The sequence below is a fragment of the Rhinolophus ferrumequinum genome, chromosome 7 (assembly GCF_004115265.2).
Source record: "Rhinolophus ferrumequinum isolate MPI-CBG mRhiFer1 chromosome 7, mRhiFer1_v1.p, whole genome shotgun sequence".
NCBI lineage: Eukaryota > Metazoa > Chordata > Mammalia > Chiroptera > Rhinolophidae > Rhinolophus > Rhinolophus ferrumequinum.
The window spans coordinates 40,761,990-40,783,093 of record NC_046290.1 but is presented as its reverse complement, the minus strand read 5'-3'; the positions used below and the strand labels follow the sequence as shown (position 1 = coordinate 40,783,093).

The 21,104-nt window shown below is 39.1% G+C and overlaps 1 protein-coding gene across 1 annotated transcript; it reads left to right on the top strand.

Annotated features, from left to right (window-relative positions):
• Positions 1–14,993: 14,993 nt before the first annotated feature.
• HTR1A (5-hydroxytryptamine receptor 1A) lies at positions 14,994–19,529 on the top strand. Its single transcript, XM_033109873.1, has one exon. It carries the CDS (start codon positions 15,580–15,582, stop codon positions 16,846–16,848), a length of 1,269 nt encoding a protein of 422 aa, XP_032965764.1. The 5' UTR covers positions 14,994–15,579; the 3' UTR covers positions 16,849–19,529.
• Positions 19,530–21,104: the final 1,575 nt, after the last annotated feature.

Here is a 21,104-nt window from a genome sequence, read left to right as displayed (position 1 = left end):
CAGTTAGTATATTTTTGATTAAAGGAGTTTGCACCTAAGAAGGGCAGGATCACTACATCTGACTTCTAGGAGAGTAGCTGGCACATTATTCTCCAGCCTGCTCACCACAGAGGATATGCTCTGGCTGATAACATGTTTCTTTACTCGAACACAGATCTGGCCTCCCCACCCAAGTATTTTTCTAATGCCAGAGACGTCAGCTCCCAGTTGCGCTTCTTTTCTCTCTACTGTCCTTTTACTTCAGCTGGCATGACTCTGTTGTAGTTTTTGGAATTTGCCTCCAAACTTAGATTTTTATTAATTCTATTTCTTCTCAGAAGTGGTCAAACGGCCCTTGGGCTTGTGTGAGAATCAGGAAGAGGCACTTGTACATTACCAAAAAGGGGCAACTTTTTGTAAACTATTTCCATTGGTCTGTGGATCACTGGTGTCAGAATCACATAGGGCCCTTTGTTCACACGGATCCCTGGGACCTACCCCAGAACTACTCCATCAGAATCACCGTAGCTGGGGCCTGAGAGTCTGTGTTTTTACAAGCTCTTCAAGTGATTTTTATGCATACTTAGGTTTGATAGTCACTTCAATTTTATCACTCTGCAATCTTTCTATAATGTGTTCTCCTAGTTTCTCAATGAGAAGGTGAAAAGGAATCACTGAAATGTCTAATTCTGTACAGACTTTGAGTGAAGCCAGAACCAAAGACAATTTGCTATGCATTTTTTCTCATTAAATTCAAGGTCAAGGAGGTAATTACTCATTTATTTTCCATGGTTAGTTGGCTATAAAGACTTCTTTGTTTGAAACACATTCTGTTGTAGTTGGCTGGTTATTTTTTCCTCTCTCAGGAGGGAAACCCATCTGACTCACAGAGCAAGGGTGAAATTCTGCATTTTTTTAGAGCCCACTGTAAGTAGGAGGGAGCGCTAACTAGCTCCGCAATTCTTAGCCCTATTTAATCACTAGAATCACCTGGAGAGCTTTAAAAATTCCAACACCCAGGCCCTCCTCTCTAGAAATTGGTTTGGGGTGGTACTTGTCTATTTTAAAAGCAAACTAACTTCAAACTAAAGTAGAAAACTACTGTGGAGTTACTAAGGGCTTGGGCTTGGGCAGTGTTCTGTGTTGGAGGTAAGAATTTCTTTGGTGCAAAAGATGAGGATGAATATGCCAGACTGAGGGCACTGTAAGCAATGATATGGAGGCATGGACATATGGGGAGGTCCAGAAGGCAAGTGCATTCAAGTTTAATTAGGTTTTGTCACCAGAAAACAATGTATATGGAGATTATATAATTCTATCATCTATCTGTCTGTCTATCTATCTATCTATCAATCATCTATCTATCTATCTATCTATCTATCTATCTATCTATCTATCTATCTATCTATCTATCTATCTATCTATATCATCTATCTATTTCATATACTCAGTTTCTGATGAAAGACCTTCTTAAGATAAAACTTTAGCTTTCATGAAATGGCATTTGAAAAATATATCTGAACTTTTGCAAAATGGCATGGAATATATATATATATATACACACACACACACACACACACACATATATATATATACACACACACATATATGTATATATATATAATTTACTAAATTACTCGGTGATGAGCTTTGCAAAACATTTCTTCCATTTAGGTATCAAGAAATAGTTGAATGCAATTTCATGTTTCCTTTAACCAGACAAAGAAAATCACATGGTCTATGATATTTTATTTGAGACTTTGATTACTAGGAAACTCAGTGTTAATTTTATTGTTCACACTAGGCTCCGCATGAAACCTTTCTCCACTCTTTGTATTATTTCCAACATTTCTTTTTAATTTGTATTTTGATTAACCATTTAACATGTGCTTTAACACAGTAATGTATCTATTTCTGTTTTGGAAATAGACAAATATAACATTTACGTCCATCCATCTTTCGCCCTGATTTCTATACCAAGGCTTCAAGGCTTTATGTAATCTGGCTGCCGCCCATTCTCTGACCTCATTCCCTGTCACTTTCCCTGTTGTGCACTCTACTCTTTCAGTTACCCAACACACCAAGCTTGATCTTTTCTGCTTTTCTTCGCTTGGATTTTCTCAACTAGAACTCTGCTTCCCAGTGCTTTTCATAACATGCAACACATAGAAAACGGAAGCATTACTGCAACACACTGGAGTACACAGAGAAGGCTACTGACTAATAAAGGCGACTACTGCTCAGAGGCTTTGCTTCCCCAGGCTCTGCCCTGTGGGCTCAAAGGCTGCGGTGATCCATATGTTATTGCAGCATACCACCGATGAGAACTTTAATGGTTGTTTCCTTTATGTCGTTTGGGTTCAACTCAAATGCCGCCTCTTCAGAGAAGCTTCACCTTATCAATCCCACAAGAGTACATGCCTCCAGACACTTCACCGTGTTACTCAATTTTATCTTCCTCACGATGTTACCGAAGAACAAAACAGTCATTATGTCATCGCAGGAAGGCATTTCAGGACGTACAAAGCCATGCAGACAAAGCCGAAGAAGCAGTAGATTTATTAAAGTAAAGAAAAAGAATGCACTCCCAAAATATTGGCTGTGGGCAGGCAAGGAAAAAGGGCCACTGCTCCTAAGAACGAAAAAACAGGAATTTATTCGAATGATGGTGGGAAACATTCAGGGGTGGTGTCACAGTTGTTCCCAGAGTGGGTCTATGCTGAGTCCTTCACATTAGGAGGAGGGATTTTTGTCTTTATTTGGCCCATGTCAGACTGTCAGAGCAACACGGGGGTGGAGATTTTACTTGGCTGCCATGCTAATAATACTGTAATCCATTATAATAGCTAAAGTTCACCTTGAGGGGCAAGATGATGTCCTGGATCTGCTCTTGGCCACCGGAATCCAGTTCTGGCCCGTCTGGTAGCTGCACCTTTCCTAAGGATGACCTCATCTCCTCCTTCCTCTGTTTCCTGCACTTCCTCCTTCCCTTCCTCTAGTCTCCCCCAGCAGCCCTGATCTTTCTGCCTACAGTAACAAAATATTATCAGCACCTGAAATTATCTCATTTATTTACTTATTTGTTTACCTATTTATAGTTTGTTTCTACTAATTTCTGTGTAAGGTCCTTGAGTGCAGAAACGCTTGTTTGTCTTATTCATCATTACATACCAAAAGCCTAGAAAGAAATAGGAAGGACTCAATAAACATACAGATAGAAGGGATATTTCCGATTCCTGATGAGGCTTCCCCTAGGGTGGCTGAGGAACACGCTTCCGTGCATGAGTTAAGGCAAGGACTCTGGTTTCCCGTCTTTATGGTTTTAGTGGATGTCACACTGCTTGGCTCAGAGCATGCGTACAATGAGGCTTTTATAAATGAATGAGGAGAGGGAGCAAGTAAGGAATACATTATTAACACAAACTTTAACTTTTTGGGTCTGTTTCAAGTTCTTTGGGAATTTTCAACTGGAGCTGGCAGCAGTTTAGTCCAAAACCTGGGTAGTCATGTTGGGGGTCTTTTAACTGATGCAGGCAGGCTAACATGAGACACCCATTGTATGACATAGGACCAATCACTTAGCTATGACAACCCTGTTTTCTTTTCTGCAAAATGATCAAATTTGGGTTAGAAGAATTCTGTAGTCCCTTACTATTTTGAAATATCTGCTATATCACCTGACAGAGAGTCAGAAAGGGGATGCTGAGGAAGCCATCAAGCAGATAATCCAGGTAGTAGCCAGGATCCTACTAGAATGAGAGGCTACTTTTAAAAAACATGATGACTAAGAATGATCCAGGCAACCTTGGGGCATGTTTACAGGGAAGATGGGCTTTCTACCCAGGATAACTACTGGGGGTGCCAAAAAAATGTATACCAGTGGACACTGGTCAACGTTGCTCAAACAGTAGTTCACCATAGTCAGAAGTGTCCGGACACTGATGGTAACTACTCTGAGCACCTCTTGAAACTGCAGAAGTCAACCGTGACTTGTATTCATCTTTTGTTATCGGTACCTATTGAGTACTACAATTTTAATGCAGTTTTCCTTTCTTAAAATGTATATACATTTTTTTGGCACCCTCTGTATATTGTCCTCTCTCTCTGCCTGCCTACTGATTGCTGAGCAGCACCCCTTCTCATTACATGGTGATCTTGAATGAATGAGAAACAACAGTTGCTCCGGTCAGGTGGTTGCACGTCGGAAGTAGTTTTCCAGAATAGAGAATTCTATTCTATTTTCTCAGTGTACTCACACATTAAAACAAAACAAAGTGAAACCAACAAAAACCATACAAGCAGGAGGCCTTTCTAGGCCTCCATTTATTTATTTGAAAAATTGAAGAGGCTTAGGCTATTGTGAAGATTAAGTAGAACAGTGCATGGAAAGGGACCAGCATAGTATCAGGCATATAATAAACACGTTGGCTACCACTGTTATTACCTTGCGCACGTCATGATCTAGAAGCCAAAATATTTAATCCCAAATACTGGCATTTGATTCCATTTATTTCTGATGAAGATAGAGCAGTTGGCTATGAAGTCCAGAGGAAGAGATCCAGAAGTAACACATGATGACAGTCTTCTTCAATTAAAATGCCTCAGTATATTAATAAGCCCAGCTGTGTTTCCACAACAATTTGGAAAAGCTGCAGAATCCAAAAATAAACCAAAACAAAGAGATACTCAATCTGGAAGCAAATTTCAATTTTAGATTTCTTTTAGAAAAAGATTGATATTATTGTGTTTGACATTAAAATTCTATCAACACTATTTTGTGACAATCAGATACTATCGCATCTTATCTCCTCTTCTCTGTAATATGAGTAGATATTTTGAATATTTATGTCTTTGGAGAATCATTGTCTCATTTCCTGTTATGTGATAGGTCTGGGATAAACGACTTCCCATTCACATTAAAATTATTGAAAGGTGTAGCTTATGCTTAAAAATACTACTTATTTGTTTTTAGTTTTAAACCTGGAATTGAAAACTAAGAATATAATAATTTTAGAAGACACGTATCATTCACTTTAAAATGAATAAACACTGCTAAACAACTTTTTAAAATGTTAGGTCATGGAAATTTTCAAATAAGTAATTACCTTTGATAAATCATTAACAGCAATTTTTGACTAATTTTAGTATAAAGAGTTCTTTTCTGTATAATTTTTAAATGATTGATTATAAATTCAAATAACATGATTCAGTAAAATTTCCCTATATATTTTAGATTAAATAAGTTAATATATGTATAGCTGTCTTTTTAAATGGAAAACAAAACTTCTAGTTACTGTTTGCACATATAAATAGACATTTCTTTTTTTCTGGAGAATAAATATATTTCACATGAACGAAAAAGATGAAGAAAGCCCAATAGAGTAAATATTTTGGAGAACTTAAAATCTGTATTTTAAATAAGATTTTTATTTTACTAATATGTATTGAACACATAATATAAGGAATTCTGCTAAGTTATTTAGTGACATTTTTCTTATTTAATCCTGATGCAACCTAATAAGGTAGAAATTTTTCTAACTTCTGCTTCTGGTAAATCTTGCAGGCTCTGTATTCAAACTTTTCCTATTGAAAAATATCAAAGAATGATGGATAAATTACAACCAACAGGCAGAGCTGAGCTCTTGAGAAATTAGGAAAAATCTTCAATATCTCAAATGATGAGAACAAAACCAGAATAATTAGCCAGCATTGAAGTTATAGGTATCTTCAAGACATTTGCTGATTGAAGTTACCTAAATCCCGAAGGTTTAATGTCTCTTCAATGAATCAGAACAAATCCAAAGATATATAAAAGATGGTGGGGGTGTGGGGTTGGTATGAAGACAGCTACATAAAGCTAGAACACTCAAAGAGCTTCAGTGAGAACAATGTGTCTCTCTAGCTTGACTCCTACATGGGAATAAAAACTGATAATATTTAGCCATAGAAGATGCCCTCACACAGATTAGTAGCATACTGTTTTATGTAACAGAAGGAAAAACAAATCTTCCTGGAAGAACGTCCATTGAACCAAGATTCTCAGGATTCCCATAAACAGAGATTGGTGAAACATAAACTCAATATAACATCACCAAACATAATAGTGATCAATGATGAAGCAAAAACATTTCAGTCAAGAAAAAAACTAGGAGAGCTTACTGCTAACAAGCCTTCGTAAAAGGAATTTCTAAAGGATATTCTTAAGGCTGAAGGAAAATAATCCCAGAAAAAATACCTGAGATGCAAGAAAGATTGGTAATCAAATAAATCAGTAAACATGTGAGCAAATATAAACAAACCAAACATTGACTGTATAGCATAATAATCATATTTAAATAAGAGAATCAAACTCAAAATCATAATAAAACTAATTATTTTACAATAATACCTTAGATACAAATGGTCTGGATTATTTACAGGTACGTGTATGGTTTAGGATGTAGTGAGAATCATAAATAATCTTTGTGCTTTAAGCTGTTTATGCATGTTAAAGTTTTAAGAAACATTATGGCTAGAATACAGAACATTTAATACAATAAAGGAAGAAAATTAATTTGAAACTCAGCCAGCAGAATAGAAGCCAGGAATGGGTATATGAGAAGCATAGAAAAGACAGGGTGAATATTAAAACATAAATAAACATGGCTGAAAACTTCAAACGTAGGAAAAGTCACAGTAAAATTAAGACAATTCTCTTGCTGAAACACTGAGATTTTTTGGATTTGGTAAGAAAATAACTAATATTTTTACAAGGGACTCACCTAAAACTTGAAGACCCCGAAAAGATAAAAGTTAATATATGAAATGAGATATACCAGGCAAATACTTACCCAAAAAAAGACTGGTATATACAAAATAGACTTTAAAACAACAAACTGCTAGAAATAAAGAGGGTAACTATTTAAGTCAGCAGGAAGATATACTAACTGTAATAATGTATGTACTTATTACTATACTGTATGTCCTTAAAATAAGACAAATATTAATAGAACTACAGAAGTTGACCAATTTACTGTCATTGTGAGAGGCTATCCTATCCTATCCTACCCTATGTTACATTCTTACTAATTTTTGTCTGAGAGATCAAGCAAAAATTAGTAAGAATATAAAAACTCTGAACATTACAATTAACAAGCTATATCAAACACATGTGAACAGAACCATGTATATTGTGATTAGATGATATGTCTTCTCAATTACACATGTGACATTTATGATAATTACATAAATTATAATTTTATATTTAAATATTATAATTTATATTAATTATAATATATACACAAATATTAATATATATTATATAATTATAAATCATATAAAATGAATCTTAAATTTTAAAAGAATCCATAAATTTTACTTCACACAACAATGAAATTAAGTTACAAACCAATAACAAAAGATAACTAAGAACAATTTCATTTAATTGGCACTTAAAAAAATGCTTCCAAATTACCCAATTTGGAAGTATCAATGAAAAGTAGAAAATAGTTAGAATTGAATAATGATGACAGTATATGTCAAAATTTGGCGGATGTAGAAAGAAACCATCGTCAAAACAAAGAGGCAACCAACTGAATGGGAGAAGATATTTGCAAACAACATCTCCGATAAGGGACTAATATCTAAAATATATAAAGAACTCAAACAACTCAACAACAAACAAATAAGCAATCCAATTAAAAAATGGGCAGAGGACCTGAACAGATACTTCTCCCAAGAAGACACACAGACGGCCAATAGATATACGAAAAGATGCTCAACTTCACTAGTTCTTAGGGAAATGCAAATCAAAACCACAATGAGGTACCACCTCACACCTGTTAGAATGGCTCTCATCAACAAAGTAACAACAAGTGTTGGAGAGGCTGTGGAGAAAAAGAAACCCTCATACACTGCTGGTGGGAATGTAAATTGGTACAGCCATTATGGAGTTTCCTCAAAAAATTAAGAATAGAATTACCATATGACCCAGCAATTTCTCTTCTGGGTATCTACCCCTATAAATGGAAAATATTTATCTGTAAAGATATATGTACTCCAATATTCATTGCAGCATTATTTACGGTGGCTAAGTCATGGAAACAACCAAAGTGTCCTTTGATAAATGATTGGATATATACAACAGAATATTACTCAGCCTTAAAACAAGATGAAGTACTGCCATTTGTGACAACATGGATGGATCTTATGATTATCATGCTAAGCAAAATAAGTCACAGAAAAAGTCTCGAACCATATGAATTCACTCATATGTGGGATATAAAACTGAAAGCAACAAATAAACAAGACAGACAAATAAGCAAACACTCATAGACACAGACAACAGTTCAGTGGTTACAAGAGGGTAAGGGGCGAGGGGGTGGTAGAAGAGGGTAAAAGGAGTCAAATATATGGTGATGGAAGAAGATTTGACTTCAGATGGTGAACACACAATGCAATATATAGATAATGTATTATAAAATTGTACACTTGAAATCTATATAACTTTATTAACCAATGTCACTCCAATAAATTTAATTAAAAAATATTTTCATAAAGTCACAAAAAGAAAGTGAAAATTTGTGCCAAAGATTAGGAGGAAATATTTTCAATAATACAAATGACAAAAGATTAATATCCATAATTGATAATGGACTTTAAAAATCACTAAGTTAAAAAACAAAACAAAGGCCCAATTTAAAGGTAACCAAAAGATATAATCAAATAATTCACTGTGAAGAAAAGTGAAACAACACCCAATCTTGATGAAGCAATGGGAACTGAGACATTTTTTAGTGGTTGTATTAATTTTCTTGGACTGCTTTAAAAAGTACCTCAAACTGGGTGGCTTACATCAACAGAAGTGTATTGTCTCACTATTCTGGGTGCTAGACATCTGAAGTCAAAGTGTTGGCATAGCATAAACTGACAGCTCTAGGGGAAATTCCATCCCACGTATTTGTCTAAGCTTCTTGGCTTGTGCCAGCAGTATTCTATTTTTTGTCTCTGTCTTCACATGGTGCTCTTTCTTGGATATCTGTGTATGATCATATGATGTTCTCCTTTTTGTGCGTAAATTTTCCTCATTTTATAATGACATCAGTCATTTGATTAAAGCCCATCCTAATTGTGTGTGTATGACCTCATTTTAACTTGATTATCTCTGCAAAGACTCTATTTCCAAATAAGGTTACAGTCATAGACATTGAATCCTTTATCCTTTGGGGGTGACACAGTTGAACCCATAACAGTGGTTCTGAAATTTTATACCACCAGTTTGGAGAAGAATTAAGCTATGTCTACTAAAGTTGAATCTGGGCATGTTAGGGGATCCAGTAATTCCACTTCTGAATGCTTAGATCCTTGATATAAGTTCTATTTCCAGTCTATTCCTAGGCTTAAGTTGCTAATATTTTGTTTTAGGTTTTATATCGAAGTCCATGAGTAAAAGTTGTCTGTAAGTTTCCTTTCTTTCTTCCTTCCTTCCTTCCTTCCTTCCTTCCTTCCTTCCTTCCTTCCTTCCTTCCTTCCTTCCTTCCTTCCTTCCTTCCTTCCTTCCTTTTTTAGGTGAATCAAAAATATGATGTGAACTGGAAGTTTGGTATGAAATACAGAGTCTTGGGCCCCACCCCAGACCTACTGTGTCAAAATCTCCATTGTAGTTATGATTCCCATGTGATTTGGTTGGAAAAGCACTGATCTAGATTACTCTAAGTTACATGGATAAAAAAAATACACATTAATGCTCAAAGTAGTATTGTTTAGAAAAGCAAATGTTTGGAAAAGACATAAACATTTGCTAACCAAAGAATGAATAAATAAATTGTGGCATTATTCATATAATTTAGATCTACACAGCAGTAAAAGTAAATGAACTAGAAGTGCTTGTATCGATATAGATGAATTTCACAAAGACAATGTTGAGCAATAAAAAAGTTGCAGAAATATATATAACACCCTGTCTATATTGCTTAGTGGCACATACATAGGTATAAAAATATGAAGTCATTCATGGGAGTGATATACATCAAATTCAAGAATAAATGGGGATTTCAACGGCATAATACTATTCTTGTTCTTAGGTTTTCTTAATCATATAGCTATTTACTGTATTATCATCTGTACTGTATTATTCTTAAAATGTTTGGTAACTCATATAATGTATAATAAAATAGAAAAAAATTGAGGACAAATTGAATGCTGGTAAATGACAGAGTAGTCATTTGAATCCAGAATTGTGACCCTTAGCCACTATTCCCAACTAACACATTAGTGTTTTAAATGAGCAAATGGCACAGTTATAGACTGATATTTTGTAATCACAATTGGTTTTATATAAGTAGGAAGTTTTAAACTAAGACTAACACAATGCATTAACTATTGGTTTTAGTTTTATAACAAAAATGTTATTTGCCAAAGCTAATAAAAATGTAGGCATTTCCCCTCCACTATTATTAAATACAGTAATTAATTTTGGTTTCAAGTAATTATTTGACTGAATTTAATTTCATTAAATTAGATGAACAGAAAATATTGAGCTAACATTTCAAACATTTCTCTCATCTCAACTATGCTCTCAGCCTTTTAGAATGAGCCATGAAAACACTGTCAGCGAGAGCAGCACAGCGGAATGGAGGCTGGGAAAGTACATTCATTAACACCCCTCACTCTAATCTGATAATTACCTACAACAAAAATATTGCCTTTGGTTTTTACTGTCGTTTTAAACATTTTATTGGCATCTATGAATTTCAATGATTTATTTTGCCCTTTTGAATAAATGGTTGAATTCCCAGAAAAAGGGCAGACTACTCTTCAATACTGATTATTGAACTTTTGTTGACATGTTCTTTATTCCCCCCTCAGTAATGTCTGATTTAAGTCAAGAAGTTCCAGAATGCAGAGGCCATGACTTTTTTCACCTCTCTCATACTCAGAATCCCCCAGAGAATTGAAAGCTTTCCAAATACTGTAAGGAGTAGCAAGGTCACATTCATGTGCAAATTGTTTTCATAATAAATCCTAGCCTGAACGGGCCTAACTTTTTTTTTCAAGCTCTTGCTCTTTCACTATGCCCACATAATTCTTTTCCCACATTTCTCAGAAATTGCTAGTACAGAGAGAATATGATTCTCCTCTCTGTACTGCAATCACTATTGCCCAATTGCCCTATTGTACTTTGCATCGCTATTATTACTACCATCGTTTAACCTTTGCTGGGTGTTTATTTTGGGCCAGCAGTGTATTAAATCATCTCATCTTCACAAGTCTATTACACCCATTTTACTACTGAGAACACAGAAGGGTTAAATAACAAGGTCACGCACCTAGTGAATACATGTTGCATTGCTTTCACTTTCTACGTGCTGTGCTTTCAGCATGTGTGCTAAATGAACCACGCCAATGTTACAGTGCTCAGGAGCAGAATGAGGCCGCTACTGTTAGTGCTTTGCCATTGAAAAGCCAGGGCTGAGCCTCTGCAAGTGCCTGACCGTGTCCAAGTAGCAGTGAAGGAATGATACCATCGGAGGAAAGCGGACAGTGAGGATTAGACACACACAAAAAGTGTGTTCCGTTTTAAAGGAGAATTTATTCTCTTGTATGGTGGTTGCATTTCTTATAAATGACCAGATAATTCTCCCTGATAATGGGAAGATCACATTTCCTAAATTATATAAGCAAATATTTCTCTTTGAAGTTTTCTCTTTTTCTAGTGAATTCCAGTACAACTTCACAGTTCTGGTGAAAACTACAATTGCTCTATTGCTTTAGTATTTGAGGATGGAGGAAAATTAAATTCAGAATGGTATTATTAGTTTGAAAAATAATATATCCTAGTGCCCAATTACTTGGAAAAAACAAGATAAAAACTTGTTTTTTACTAGGGGCTTTTAAATCACTTTTGTAATCTCCTAAGTAAAATTTCAGCTCTTTACTACACAAGTTACTGAAAACCAGCCACAATTTGGGAATTATGGATAAACATATCAATTACTGAGAAATTTCAACAATTACTGAGCCTTCAAGTAATGATAGGACATTCAGAGTTTACAGCGAAACTTCAGCCTAATATTTTTTTATCTTATGTCCCTGGTCAAAGAACTACATTGAAATGCTGGGCTTGTATCAAATTTCCTGTGAAAATGTTAAAAATCTTTATCTCCAATAAACAATTTTAGAGAAATTTCATATCATGGATGACGTATCATACCCCAGATCCATAACTGACAAGTTTATGCTTGCATCTAGTACATTCAAACAACAAATCAAAGCAGAATGACTGGAAGTGTTTTCTTTTTTTTTTTTTTTTGGAAGTGTTGTTTTCAAATGATGTCATCAATGATATCCACTTGAAGGCTCTCTCTTCTTTAGGCTAATTTCAGAGACTTTGAGGAACTAGAGCCTAACTATTTATCCAGGATTTGTAGTTTGCATGATTTTTGTTGTGTTTGTTTCCTTATCTGTAAGGGTTAAATATAGAAGAGTGGGCAAAGTGTGAACATGAAGAAATGCTACATCATTCTGCTTTTAATATATATTATAGTATTATTCAGTAAAACTTATACATAATTACGTATTAGTTACTTGAAGGGTATATGAAACCATAGTCAGTGCTGCATATCCTTTCATACTTCTGTTTTCTTCCTAGTGTTCATCAGTGCCTAAAACAACTTGTTATAAATTTTAAGACATAAAAAGTTTGAAATATTATGTACATGATTTCTAAGGAAAATATAAACTACTTGAGAATTTTTTCAACTTGAACAAAAATGCTGTACTGTAGAATATTAAAGCAGAATAATAAATGCCAGACCTCATGAATATTAACTCCAGATTTATAGCATTTCAGATATCTTGAAAAATAAAAATAAATTTGTCAGTTATTAAACCATTTGGGATCCAAAAAGAAAATGCACAATTGCTGACTGGCGTATTTACTGACATATATTTATTTATATATGCTAAATCTGACACAATTCCTATTCAATTATGTCCTTGTATATATTTACTATTTAAATATGTATATGTATACATACAGATATTTATTTTTTTAATTTAAATTTATTTTACTCTTTGTTTATCAACTACATTTCCAAAGTTTTATCTTTGGCTAATCCAGATTTTAATTATTTTCCTTTTATAATTGTTTTGGATCTGCAACTGTATTTTAACAGAGCTATTTAGTTCCATATTTGTCAAGCGATTTGTAAAAAGAGAATGAGAACCTTCACAAATATTAAAAAGACTTCTTCATAGCCTGTAGCCAGAATCACCACGTATACTTATCTCTTTCTTTTCAGTGCCATGAATTACAAATGTCAGGTTCATTACTGTGGCATGCTGAAGTGATTGAGTGGAATCTGTGCCCAGGACAGCACTGTAAAACAATCCATTTCCAAACACTATATGCATCAGCTCAACTAGATTTATTCTGACGTTTTGTTTATTGCTCTTTTGTTTGGTCTTGGGGAGTTCAAAGCAATGAAATTCAGAACTCAAATTTGAACACAATATTAAGACTATTGTTATCTGTAGTGAATCTGTGCATTGTTTAGAATCATCTGCTTTTGGGATTGTATTCTGCGCTTTTCCTTTATTTCAGTCATGCAATCAGAATGTATACATGAATTTGTTGTGTCATATGTCTATTCCAGTGGATTAGGAATCCCATTCCTATGTTCAAATGGGATTAAATTTGGCTTTCTTGGTAAAGGAAACAGCTTAGAACTAACCTATTGCAGCAGCCTCTTTATTTTCTTTGTGAAGTCATCCTCAAATAATCCAATATTGTTATCCCCTTGTTGATGAATGTGTAGAAATGAGTGAGTTCCAAAATGCAGGCTTTGTCAATGCAGATGAAGGTCTGAAGGTGTTTGCCTACGTCTATCAAAAACACATTCATAGACAACTTGTGAATGACAGATGCTACAGGCTTTCAAAAAGAGCTAGACAATATAATAAGCTTGATATACAAGATTAGAGCAAAAGAGGATACTAAAAGAAATTTTTAAATAGGATAAAAATACAAACCTCCATGTTACTTTTCTTTTAATAACCGTGGTTTTCTTTCTTGAAGTCATGGGATTTTCTCATACTTGCTCAATTTTTGCAAGACAAGGGTGTCTAGATGGCGCTCTAAAGCATTTGCCCAGAAGGTGGCGGCATAAGCCCTTATTGCCTAGAGCTGTCCCAGGTACTGAACCCAGTTTCAGAGCTTAAGGGAAACTCAGTGGCCGCAAACAGGGATTCTACCAACTTCTCCCTTAGAGGTTTGCAGGCTCTGGTAAGAAAAGCAAAAAGCCATACAAAATGCCTGACATCATTTATAACACACAGGCGAAAGATTATTTTCCCTAGTTGTACTCGCCGCAAAGCTATGGGAGATGGCAATGTTCACTGAAGTTGAAAGGAAAATGGTGATGGAAAGGCATATGTGCATGTGTTTGCAAAATTCAAACCGAACTGAGTATTTTCTTCATTGGGAGATGCATCTATTTACCTGTCCTTTGATATGTCCTTTGATAATTCCTTTCTCCCCCAATTTCCCAAGGTTAAAAAAAGTCGCAGGCAACATCCTTCCCAAGGGAGTTAGGCTGAACTTAAAATGATGAACAGGGATGATTTTTTAGAAGCTGACACTCCGTTTTCTTTCCATCGATTAATAATAATTTACAGTCTGACCCAGGGCTGTCCACCTCCCTATTCAGGCTCCGAGTGCCTCTTTCCCTCATTTCTTATTTCCACTCTGTGATGCTGACTCTACTTAAGAATTTGACAGAAATATGAAACAATGGATAGTTAGATTTCCCCCTCGAGTTTGGCTGGGTGAGAGGCAGTTATTTGTAATACTGGTCTGACCGGGAGATCTGGGGTGTGTAAGCCAGTTCTGAGTCTGTTGACAAAAGGGGCTTGAACGTTAAGACGCTGCGATAAAGGGAGAGGAGGGCAGGGATCGAGAGGAAAGAGACATTCAGGGTTGGGGAAGTGTTAGTAGGAGAGGATTAGTGTGGGAGGGAGGGAGACTGACTGTCGGAGCGACACAGAGGGATAAAGAAAGGGGAGTGAGAAGAGAGAGAGAGAGAGACACTGCAAAGAAAAGCTAGTGGGAAGTAGGGGATGGGAAGGAGGAGGCTCGCGAGAAAGAGGATAGAGGAGAGGAGTGTGGGAGAGAGGGAGAGAAGCAGGGAGAGGAGGGTCACAGAGTGACCGTGGAGGATGGTGTTTCAATATTCCAGATGCTTCTAGGATTGGAGGTTGTTTGTTGGTGAGGAGACTCAGGCTCCGGCAGCCAGTTGGGCAGCGGCAAAATAAAATGGACAGCGAGAGACAGACGTTTCAGCCACCTCTCTGTCGCCGAGAGGTCCCGGAGCTGTTCTCTGGCCAACTCGTTTCCCAGCTAGAGTCCCTGAAAGCGCTGGATGAGGGGAGCCCAGGGAGCCCCTAGAAGCTGTTCCTCGGAGATGCCTTCGCCAGAGCAGTAAGAACTTCCTGCTTGAGCCCCTGCATCCCCTCTCCCTGAAACTCCCGGAAGAGAGGGGCGGCAGACCCCAGGGGGAGGGGCGAGGGGGATCCCAGTGCAGCGATTTCTCCCCTCCCCCTCCCCCCTCCAGGCGTGCAGGCATGGATGTGCTCAGCCCTGGACAGGGCAACAACACCACATCCTCTGAAGGTCCCTTCGGGACAAACAACAATGTTACTGGCATCTCCGACGTGACTTTCAGCTACCAAGTGGTCACCTCTCTGTTGCTGGGCACGCTTATCTTCTGTGCAGTGCTGGGCAATGCGTGCGTGGTGGCCGCCATCGCCCTGGAGCGCTCCCTGCAAAACGTGGCTAACTATCTCATTGGCTCGCTGGCCGTCACCGACCTCATGGTGTCGGTGCTGGTGCTGCCCATGGCCGCGTTATACCAGGTGCTCAACAAGTGGACGCTGGGTCAGATCACCTGTGACCTGTTCATTGCCCTGGACGTGTTATGCTGCACCTCGTCCATCCTGCACCTGTGCGCCATCGCGCTGGACAGGTACTGGGCCATCACGGACCCCATAGACTACGTGAACAAGAGGACGCCCCGGCGCGCCGCTGCGCTCATCTCGCTCACTTGGCTCATTGGCTTCCTCATCTCCATCCCTCCCATGCTGGGCTGGCGCACCCCTGAAGACCGCTCGGACCCCGACGCGTGCACCATCAGTAAGGACCACGGCTACACTATCTACTCCACCTTCGGCGCTTTCTACATCCCGCTGCTGCTCATGCTAGTTCTCTACGGGCGCATCTTCCGAGCCGCACGCTTCCGCATCCGCAAGACAGTCAAGAAGGTGGAGAAGAAGAGTGCGGACACCTCCCTTAGGGCGTCACCAGCCCCGCAGCCCAAAAAGAGCGTAAATGGGGAGCCGGGGAGCAGAGAATGGAGGCAGGGCGGGGGGCACAAGAGTGCGGGGACTCAGTGCGCCAATGGAGCGGTGAGACGGGGCGACGACGGCGCAGCCCTGGAGGTGATCGAAGTGCACCGGATGGGCAATTCCAAAGAGCACCTGCCGCTGCCCAGCGAGGCCAGTGCTGTCCCCTGCGCCCCCACCTCCTTCGAGAAAAACAATGAGCGCAACGCTGAGGCCAAGCGCAAAATGGCCCTGGCCCGCGAGAGGAAGACGGTGAAGACGCTGGGCATTATTATGGGCACATTCATCCTCTGTTGGCTGCCCTTTTTCATCGTGGCCCTGGTCCTGCCTTTCTGCGAGAGCAGCTGTCACATGCCCACCCTGTTGGGCGCCATAATCAACTGGCTGGGCTACTCCAACTCTCTCCTTAACCCTGTCATTTACGCCTACTTCAACAAGGACTTCCAAAACGCCTTTAAGAAGATCATCAAGTGCAAATTCGGCCGCCAATGATGATGTAGCCGGCGAGTAGTCCGGCCCCATCCACCCTGCCTCCCCCCAGCCCTCAGAGTCAACAGCTATAGTAACTTGCCACTTTTTCTCTGACTTTGCTGCTCCGCCTTCGGCTTCCAGACCTCTTCTGCCCTCCCCACCGCCCAATCCTCTGCGCAGAGGGACGGCACTCAGTGCAAAAAGGCGCAAACGGCGTGGTTGGAGGGCCCGGGAAACTTCCCGGCTTTGAGAGCAGCAACCTTGTCTCTGACTTTGGCCTCAAAATTAGTTTTGTCCCAGCAATTGCCTCCTCCTTCTGCTCCACAGATTTTCGCGGCGGCAGTTTAAGACTCAGCTGTTCAGGGCAAAAAATCCACACAGAAAAAGAAATTGTACACCTAGCCGCCACACCCACTAATGGATCCCAGCTGCTTGCCCCACTGCTAGAACTTGGACTTAAGGTTCAGGGCTTTGCCCCATGCACATTACTCCTGCCCTGGAAACGTTCACTTTTTATCGGTTTCACCGCTTCTTTCCTTTCCCAGTTTCCCTTTATGCCCTTGCCAGACTCTGTGCACTATTTACTAGTCGGGAAAAGGTGGGAGGGTCTGCTTTCCCTGGTGGCTGTGGTGTCCCCTGGAATCCCCGCCTCCCTCTGTAGACTCGCAGAATAACACCCCCGCGCACAGCTCATTGCTTTGTTTTCCTGGATTCAAAACAAGTGGCCAGAAGCTGTCTCTTAGAGTGAACTTGTAAGTACAAGGCTGGACCGTGGGAAAAAGTGAGGAAGGAGTGCGGAACGATTTCATCCGCGATTGTCTTGGGGTCAGCATTCACCAGAGAAAGTGACAGCGGGAAGGGAGATCGGACTTCTGTTTGTTTGGGTGCTCCCGGTGAGTCTACACGTGCTGGCATCGCCACTTACCTGCTGCGGGAGGCGCGCGCCGGCCAGTGTGCGCGTTGGAGACGCCCAGCGGCCTGGGATCCGAGCGCTTTCCCAGGCGTCCGCGGTTTGGTGTGCGCTCCGCCAGCGACCAGAGGACTGATCCCAACTAGGTCTATTCCTCCGCCTACGCCCTGGACAAACGGAAGTGCAGCTAGACACCGTTATTTGCCAGTGCAGGCGGCGCTAGATGCCACAGAGCTCTGGGAGCCGAAAGACTCAGAAGGCCCAAGGGGTGGCGTGGTCTGGCATCCAGGAGGCAGGGCGCCTCAGTGCGCGGGGCCAGGCACTCCCCGAGGCACCTGAAAGGGTAATTTCATCCAAAGGATGCAGACTCTTGCCTCCTAATTCATCCCCTCGACCTTTTCGGATAGGGGAATAGCTCTGTGTAGGAGTCCTAACACTACACAGGGTTTGTTCTGCAGGACGTCCAGGACACATAGTTACCAGGACCTTGGTTTCCAAATAGGAATTCTGGGCTTGCACTGGAACGGGTTCTGATAAGTTTAGCACTATCTGTGACCTAATAGGCGGTTACCTCAAATACTGGGACTCTAAAGGCCTAGCTAGGGGTATTCTCCCTGGGGAGACCCAGAGAGGTTTGTACAGGGTTACACTGGCTTCTTGGCTTGATTAACCTTCCCCACAGGTCTACGGAAAACGGCTTCTTGCTCTTTGAATTTCTGGAGCACTCCAAGCTTTCTCTCGACTGAAAGTTATTCTTTCAGCCTTGCCACTCCTGATAAGAAACCGTTTAAAATCTTCACTGCCCCAGAAAGGAAGTTATTTCGGTGCTCTGTTTGAATGTAAATTTCCACCCACATGACCTGACTGGATCAAGAGGTTTGTTATGGTTAGAGCTGGCCTCTAATTTTCTGATGAATAATGGTTTCGTTTTCCAGCTGTTGTAGGAAGTTACTGATTCTTACTCCCCTCTCCCTTCAAATGTACCTTTTGAATGTTTGCATCCCTGTTTTGAGAACCGTGTTGAAAAGTTACCAGAGAAAAGTTCACTTGTGTTTAAAATTAAGGTGAAAAGACAGCTCTATCACTTGAAGCCATTTGATTGTTTGTTAAACTGAACAAAGCCTCCACTTGGTATCTTTTGCTCTAACTTAAGCTGAGAGTAAGCGTTACATTCCGTTAAAAAAAGAGAAAGTATGAAGAACTCTGGGAACTCAGTGGATGGTCTGTCTATGCATATGTAATGTCGATAAGGGGCGATGGTGGAGAAAATAAGGTCGACTTGTCCAGTCTAACAATTATTCATTTGAAAATTCAATTTCTTTTTTTCTAACAATAATTTCAGTAGAGCTATATGAAAAAAAACAAAAAAAAAACTTTTCTGTATGTCTTCCCAAATCTTTAGAACAAATTCCATATTTAAAATAAATAGTCCAAAGTTTGCTCATCCAAATTATGCCTTGGCCAGCAAATATTACATTTGAAGTTTTAAGACTTCCAGTTATTTGTGTCTTTTACAGAACTGCATGGCAAAGGTTTGAGGATATTCTTCCTGTTTGGGAGGATTTACACAAGAATAGGGAAGGAGCATCCAATTGGAGTACAATTGCCAAGGCAATAGAGAAATTAGGAATATATGCAAAAGAGCTGCATAGCAGTAAAGAGCCCCTGGTGATTTTTTTTCTTTTAAAGTATTTATATTAAGGTAAAGTATATATGCATCACAATTGGCCTTCATTCTTCCCTGTGACAATAAAGGACTCTAATAATGGTAATGCTATAATAAACGAATACAAGTAATACATGCATCATTATTTTAATCAGAATCACTGTCTACTTGTATTTATTTATATAATTTTAAAGTTGATGTCAAAGAATACAGTTATCAGGAGACGATCCTTCTATACAGATGAGGGATCCGACACTTAGAAAAATAAATTTAGATTTTAGCACTGAAACTCATTCTAGATGAGTGATTTCTCTTTTTAAGAAATCCTGTTTCTAGAGAGAGAAGGTCACATCTCATCGGTGAGCCATGAAACCATGCGTTGCCCCAGACCGACACCTACAGATAAGATTTAGGTGCCTGTCTGATTAATATGGACATGGATAGGGTGGGGGGCATCCCGAAGAGAAATGCAACCTCTGGTAAAAGCAACAGAGGCCCAGCTTGCCTTTTCAAAGCAGTGGACAGTGCTGTGGTCCCTACTTTGTCTTCCCCACAATGTCCAGCTAAAAAAAAATGTCCTCCCTTCGTTTCAAAAGAAGTAACTATTTGGGGTTTGTCACTCAATTAAAGTTGGAGGGGCATTTTCCTTTCTGGTTGTGTCTCATTTGATAGTGGGTTTCGTTATATAAGCTCCATTACTGTGTCAAAGTTAATTCATACGGTCACTCTCTTTTTCCCTTTTGAAATCATCAGTAATGATTTCCTCTTGTTTCTCATGTTATATTTGCTAATTCCACTGCTTTCTGGTATCAGAATGATGGCTACAAGGTGAACTCAGGCAAACCCCAAGGGTAAAACAGAACTCAGGCGTATTATGACCACAGAAAAGAACACTGTGAAGCTGTATGAAGCCTAGGTCAGGCAATGTATGTATATACAAATTGTTAACCAAAAAAGGATATAGGCTTTTAAAAAATAAAAATAAAAAAATAAATACATAAATAAATATTTATTTGAGCAAAGGATAGCAATCTGAGACATGTAGACTTAGGTAACGACCCAAATTCTGCTCTGGAGAGAACAAGGAAAGGCAGGGTTTATAATGGCCAAACCCACAAAATGTAATTTTTGCATGCAAATGAAGGCTTGCTAGCTAGGCTCACAGGGATTGGTTAGTTCTGATATGCAAATGAGGGAGCTGAAAACTACATATACTCATATATCCATATAGAGGTTGTTGTTCCAGGATGTTTTGAGCTGAGTTTAGCAACAGGTTTAGGAATAGTGGCTTTTGGAATGATGTACAAGGTGTGCATAGGCCCCACCTCCTTAATGGCCTCCTGACTCTATTTTCAGTGACTCTCTGAGCAATGCTTATTTCATTTTATTCTTTCCATTATCAATATTCTCCCAATAATGAAAAGTAAAGACAGAGGAATTGAGAGAACAAGAACTGTCTTGAGTTTCTCACTTGAAAAGTGCTGCATAAATGCATCCCTGACTTGAGTAAAATGATTCATTTGGCACATTTGTCTTTTAGATCCTGCACATCTCCCTTCTTGGCCCTTGTTCACTCCTCTGGCATATCTTCCTCCAAGGGGACAGTGGCTTTTGGCTTTCTGCAGTTCTTCCCTATCAATATTCCAAAAGAGAGAGAGACTTGTTATTAGTCACTTCCAGTGTAACTAACAAACCCAGATA

What these genes read in the sequence shown, in the direction of transcription:
- HTR1A (XM_033109873.1), top strand. Translation starts at nt 15,580, where the DNA reads ATGGATGTGCTCAGCCCTGGACAGGGCAACAACACCACATCCTCTGAA.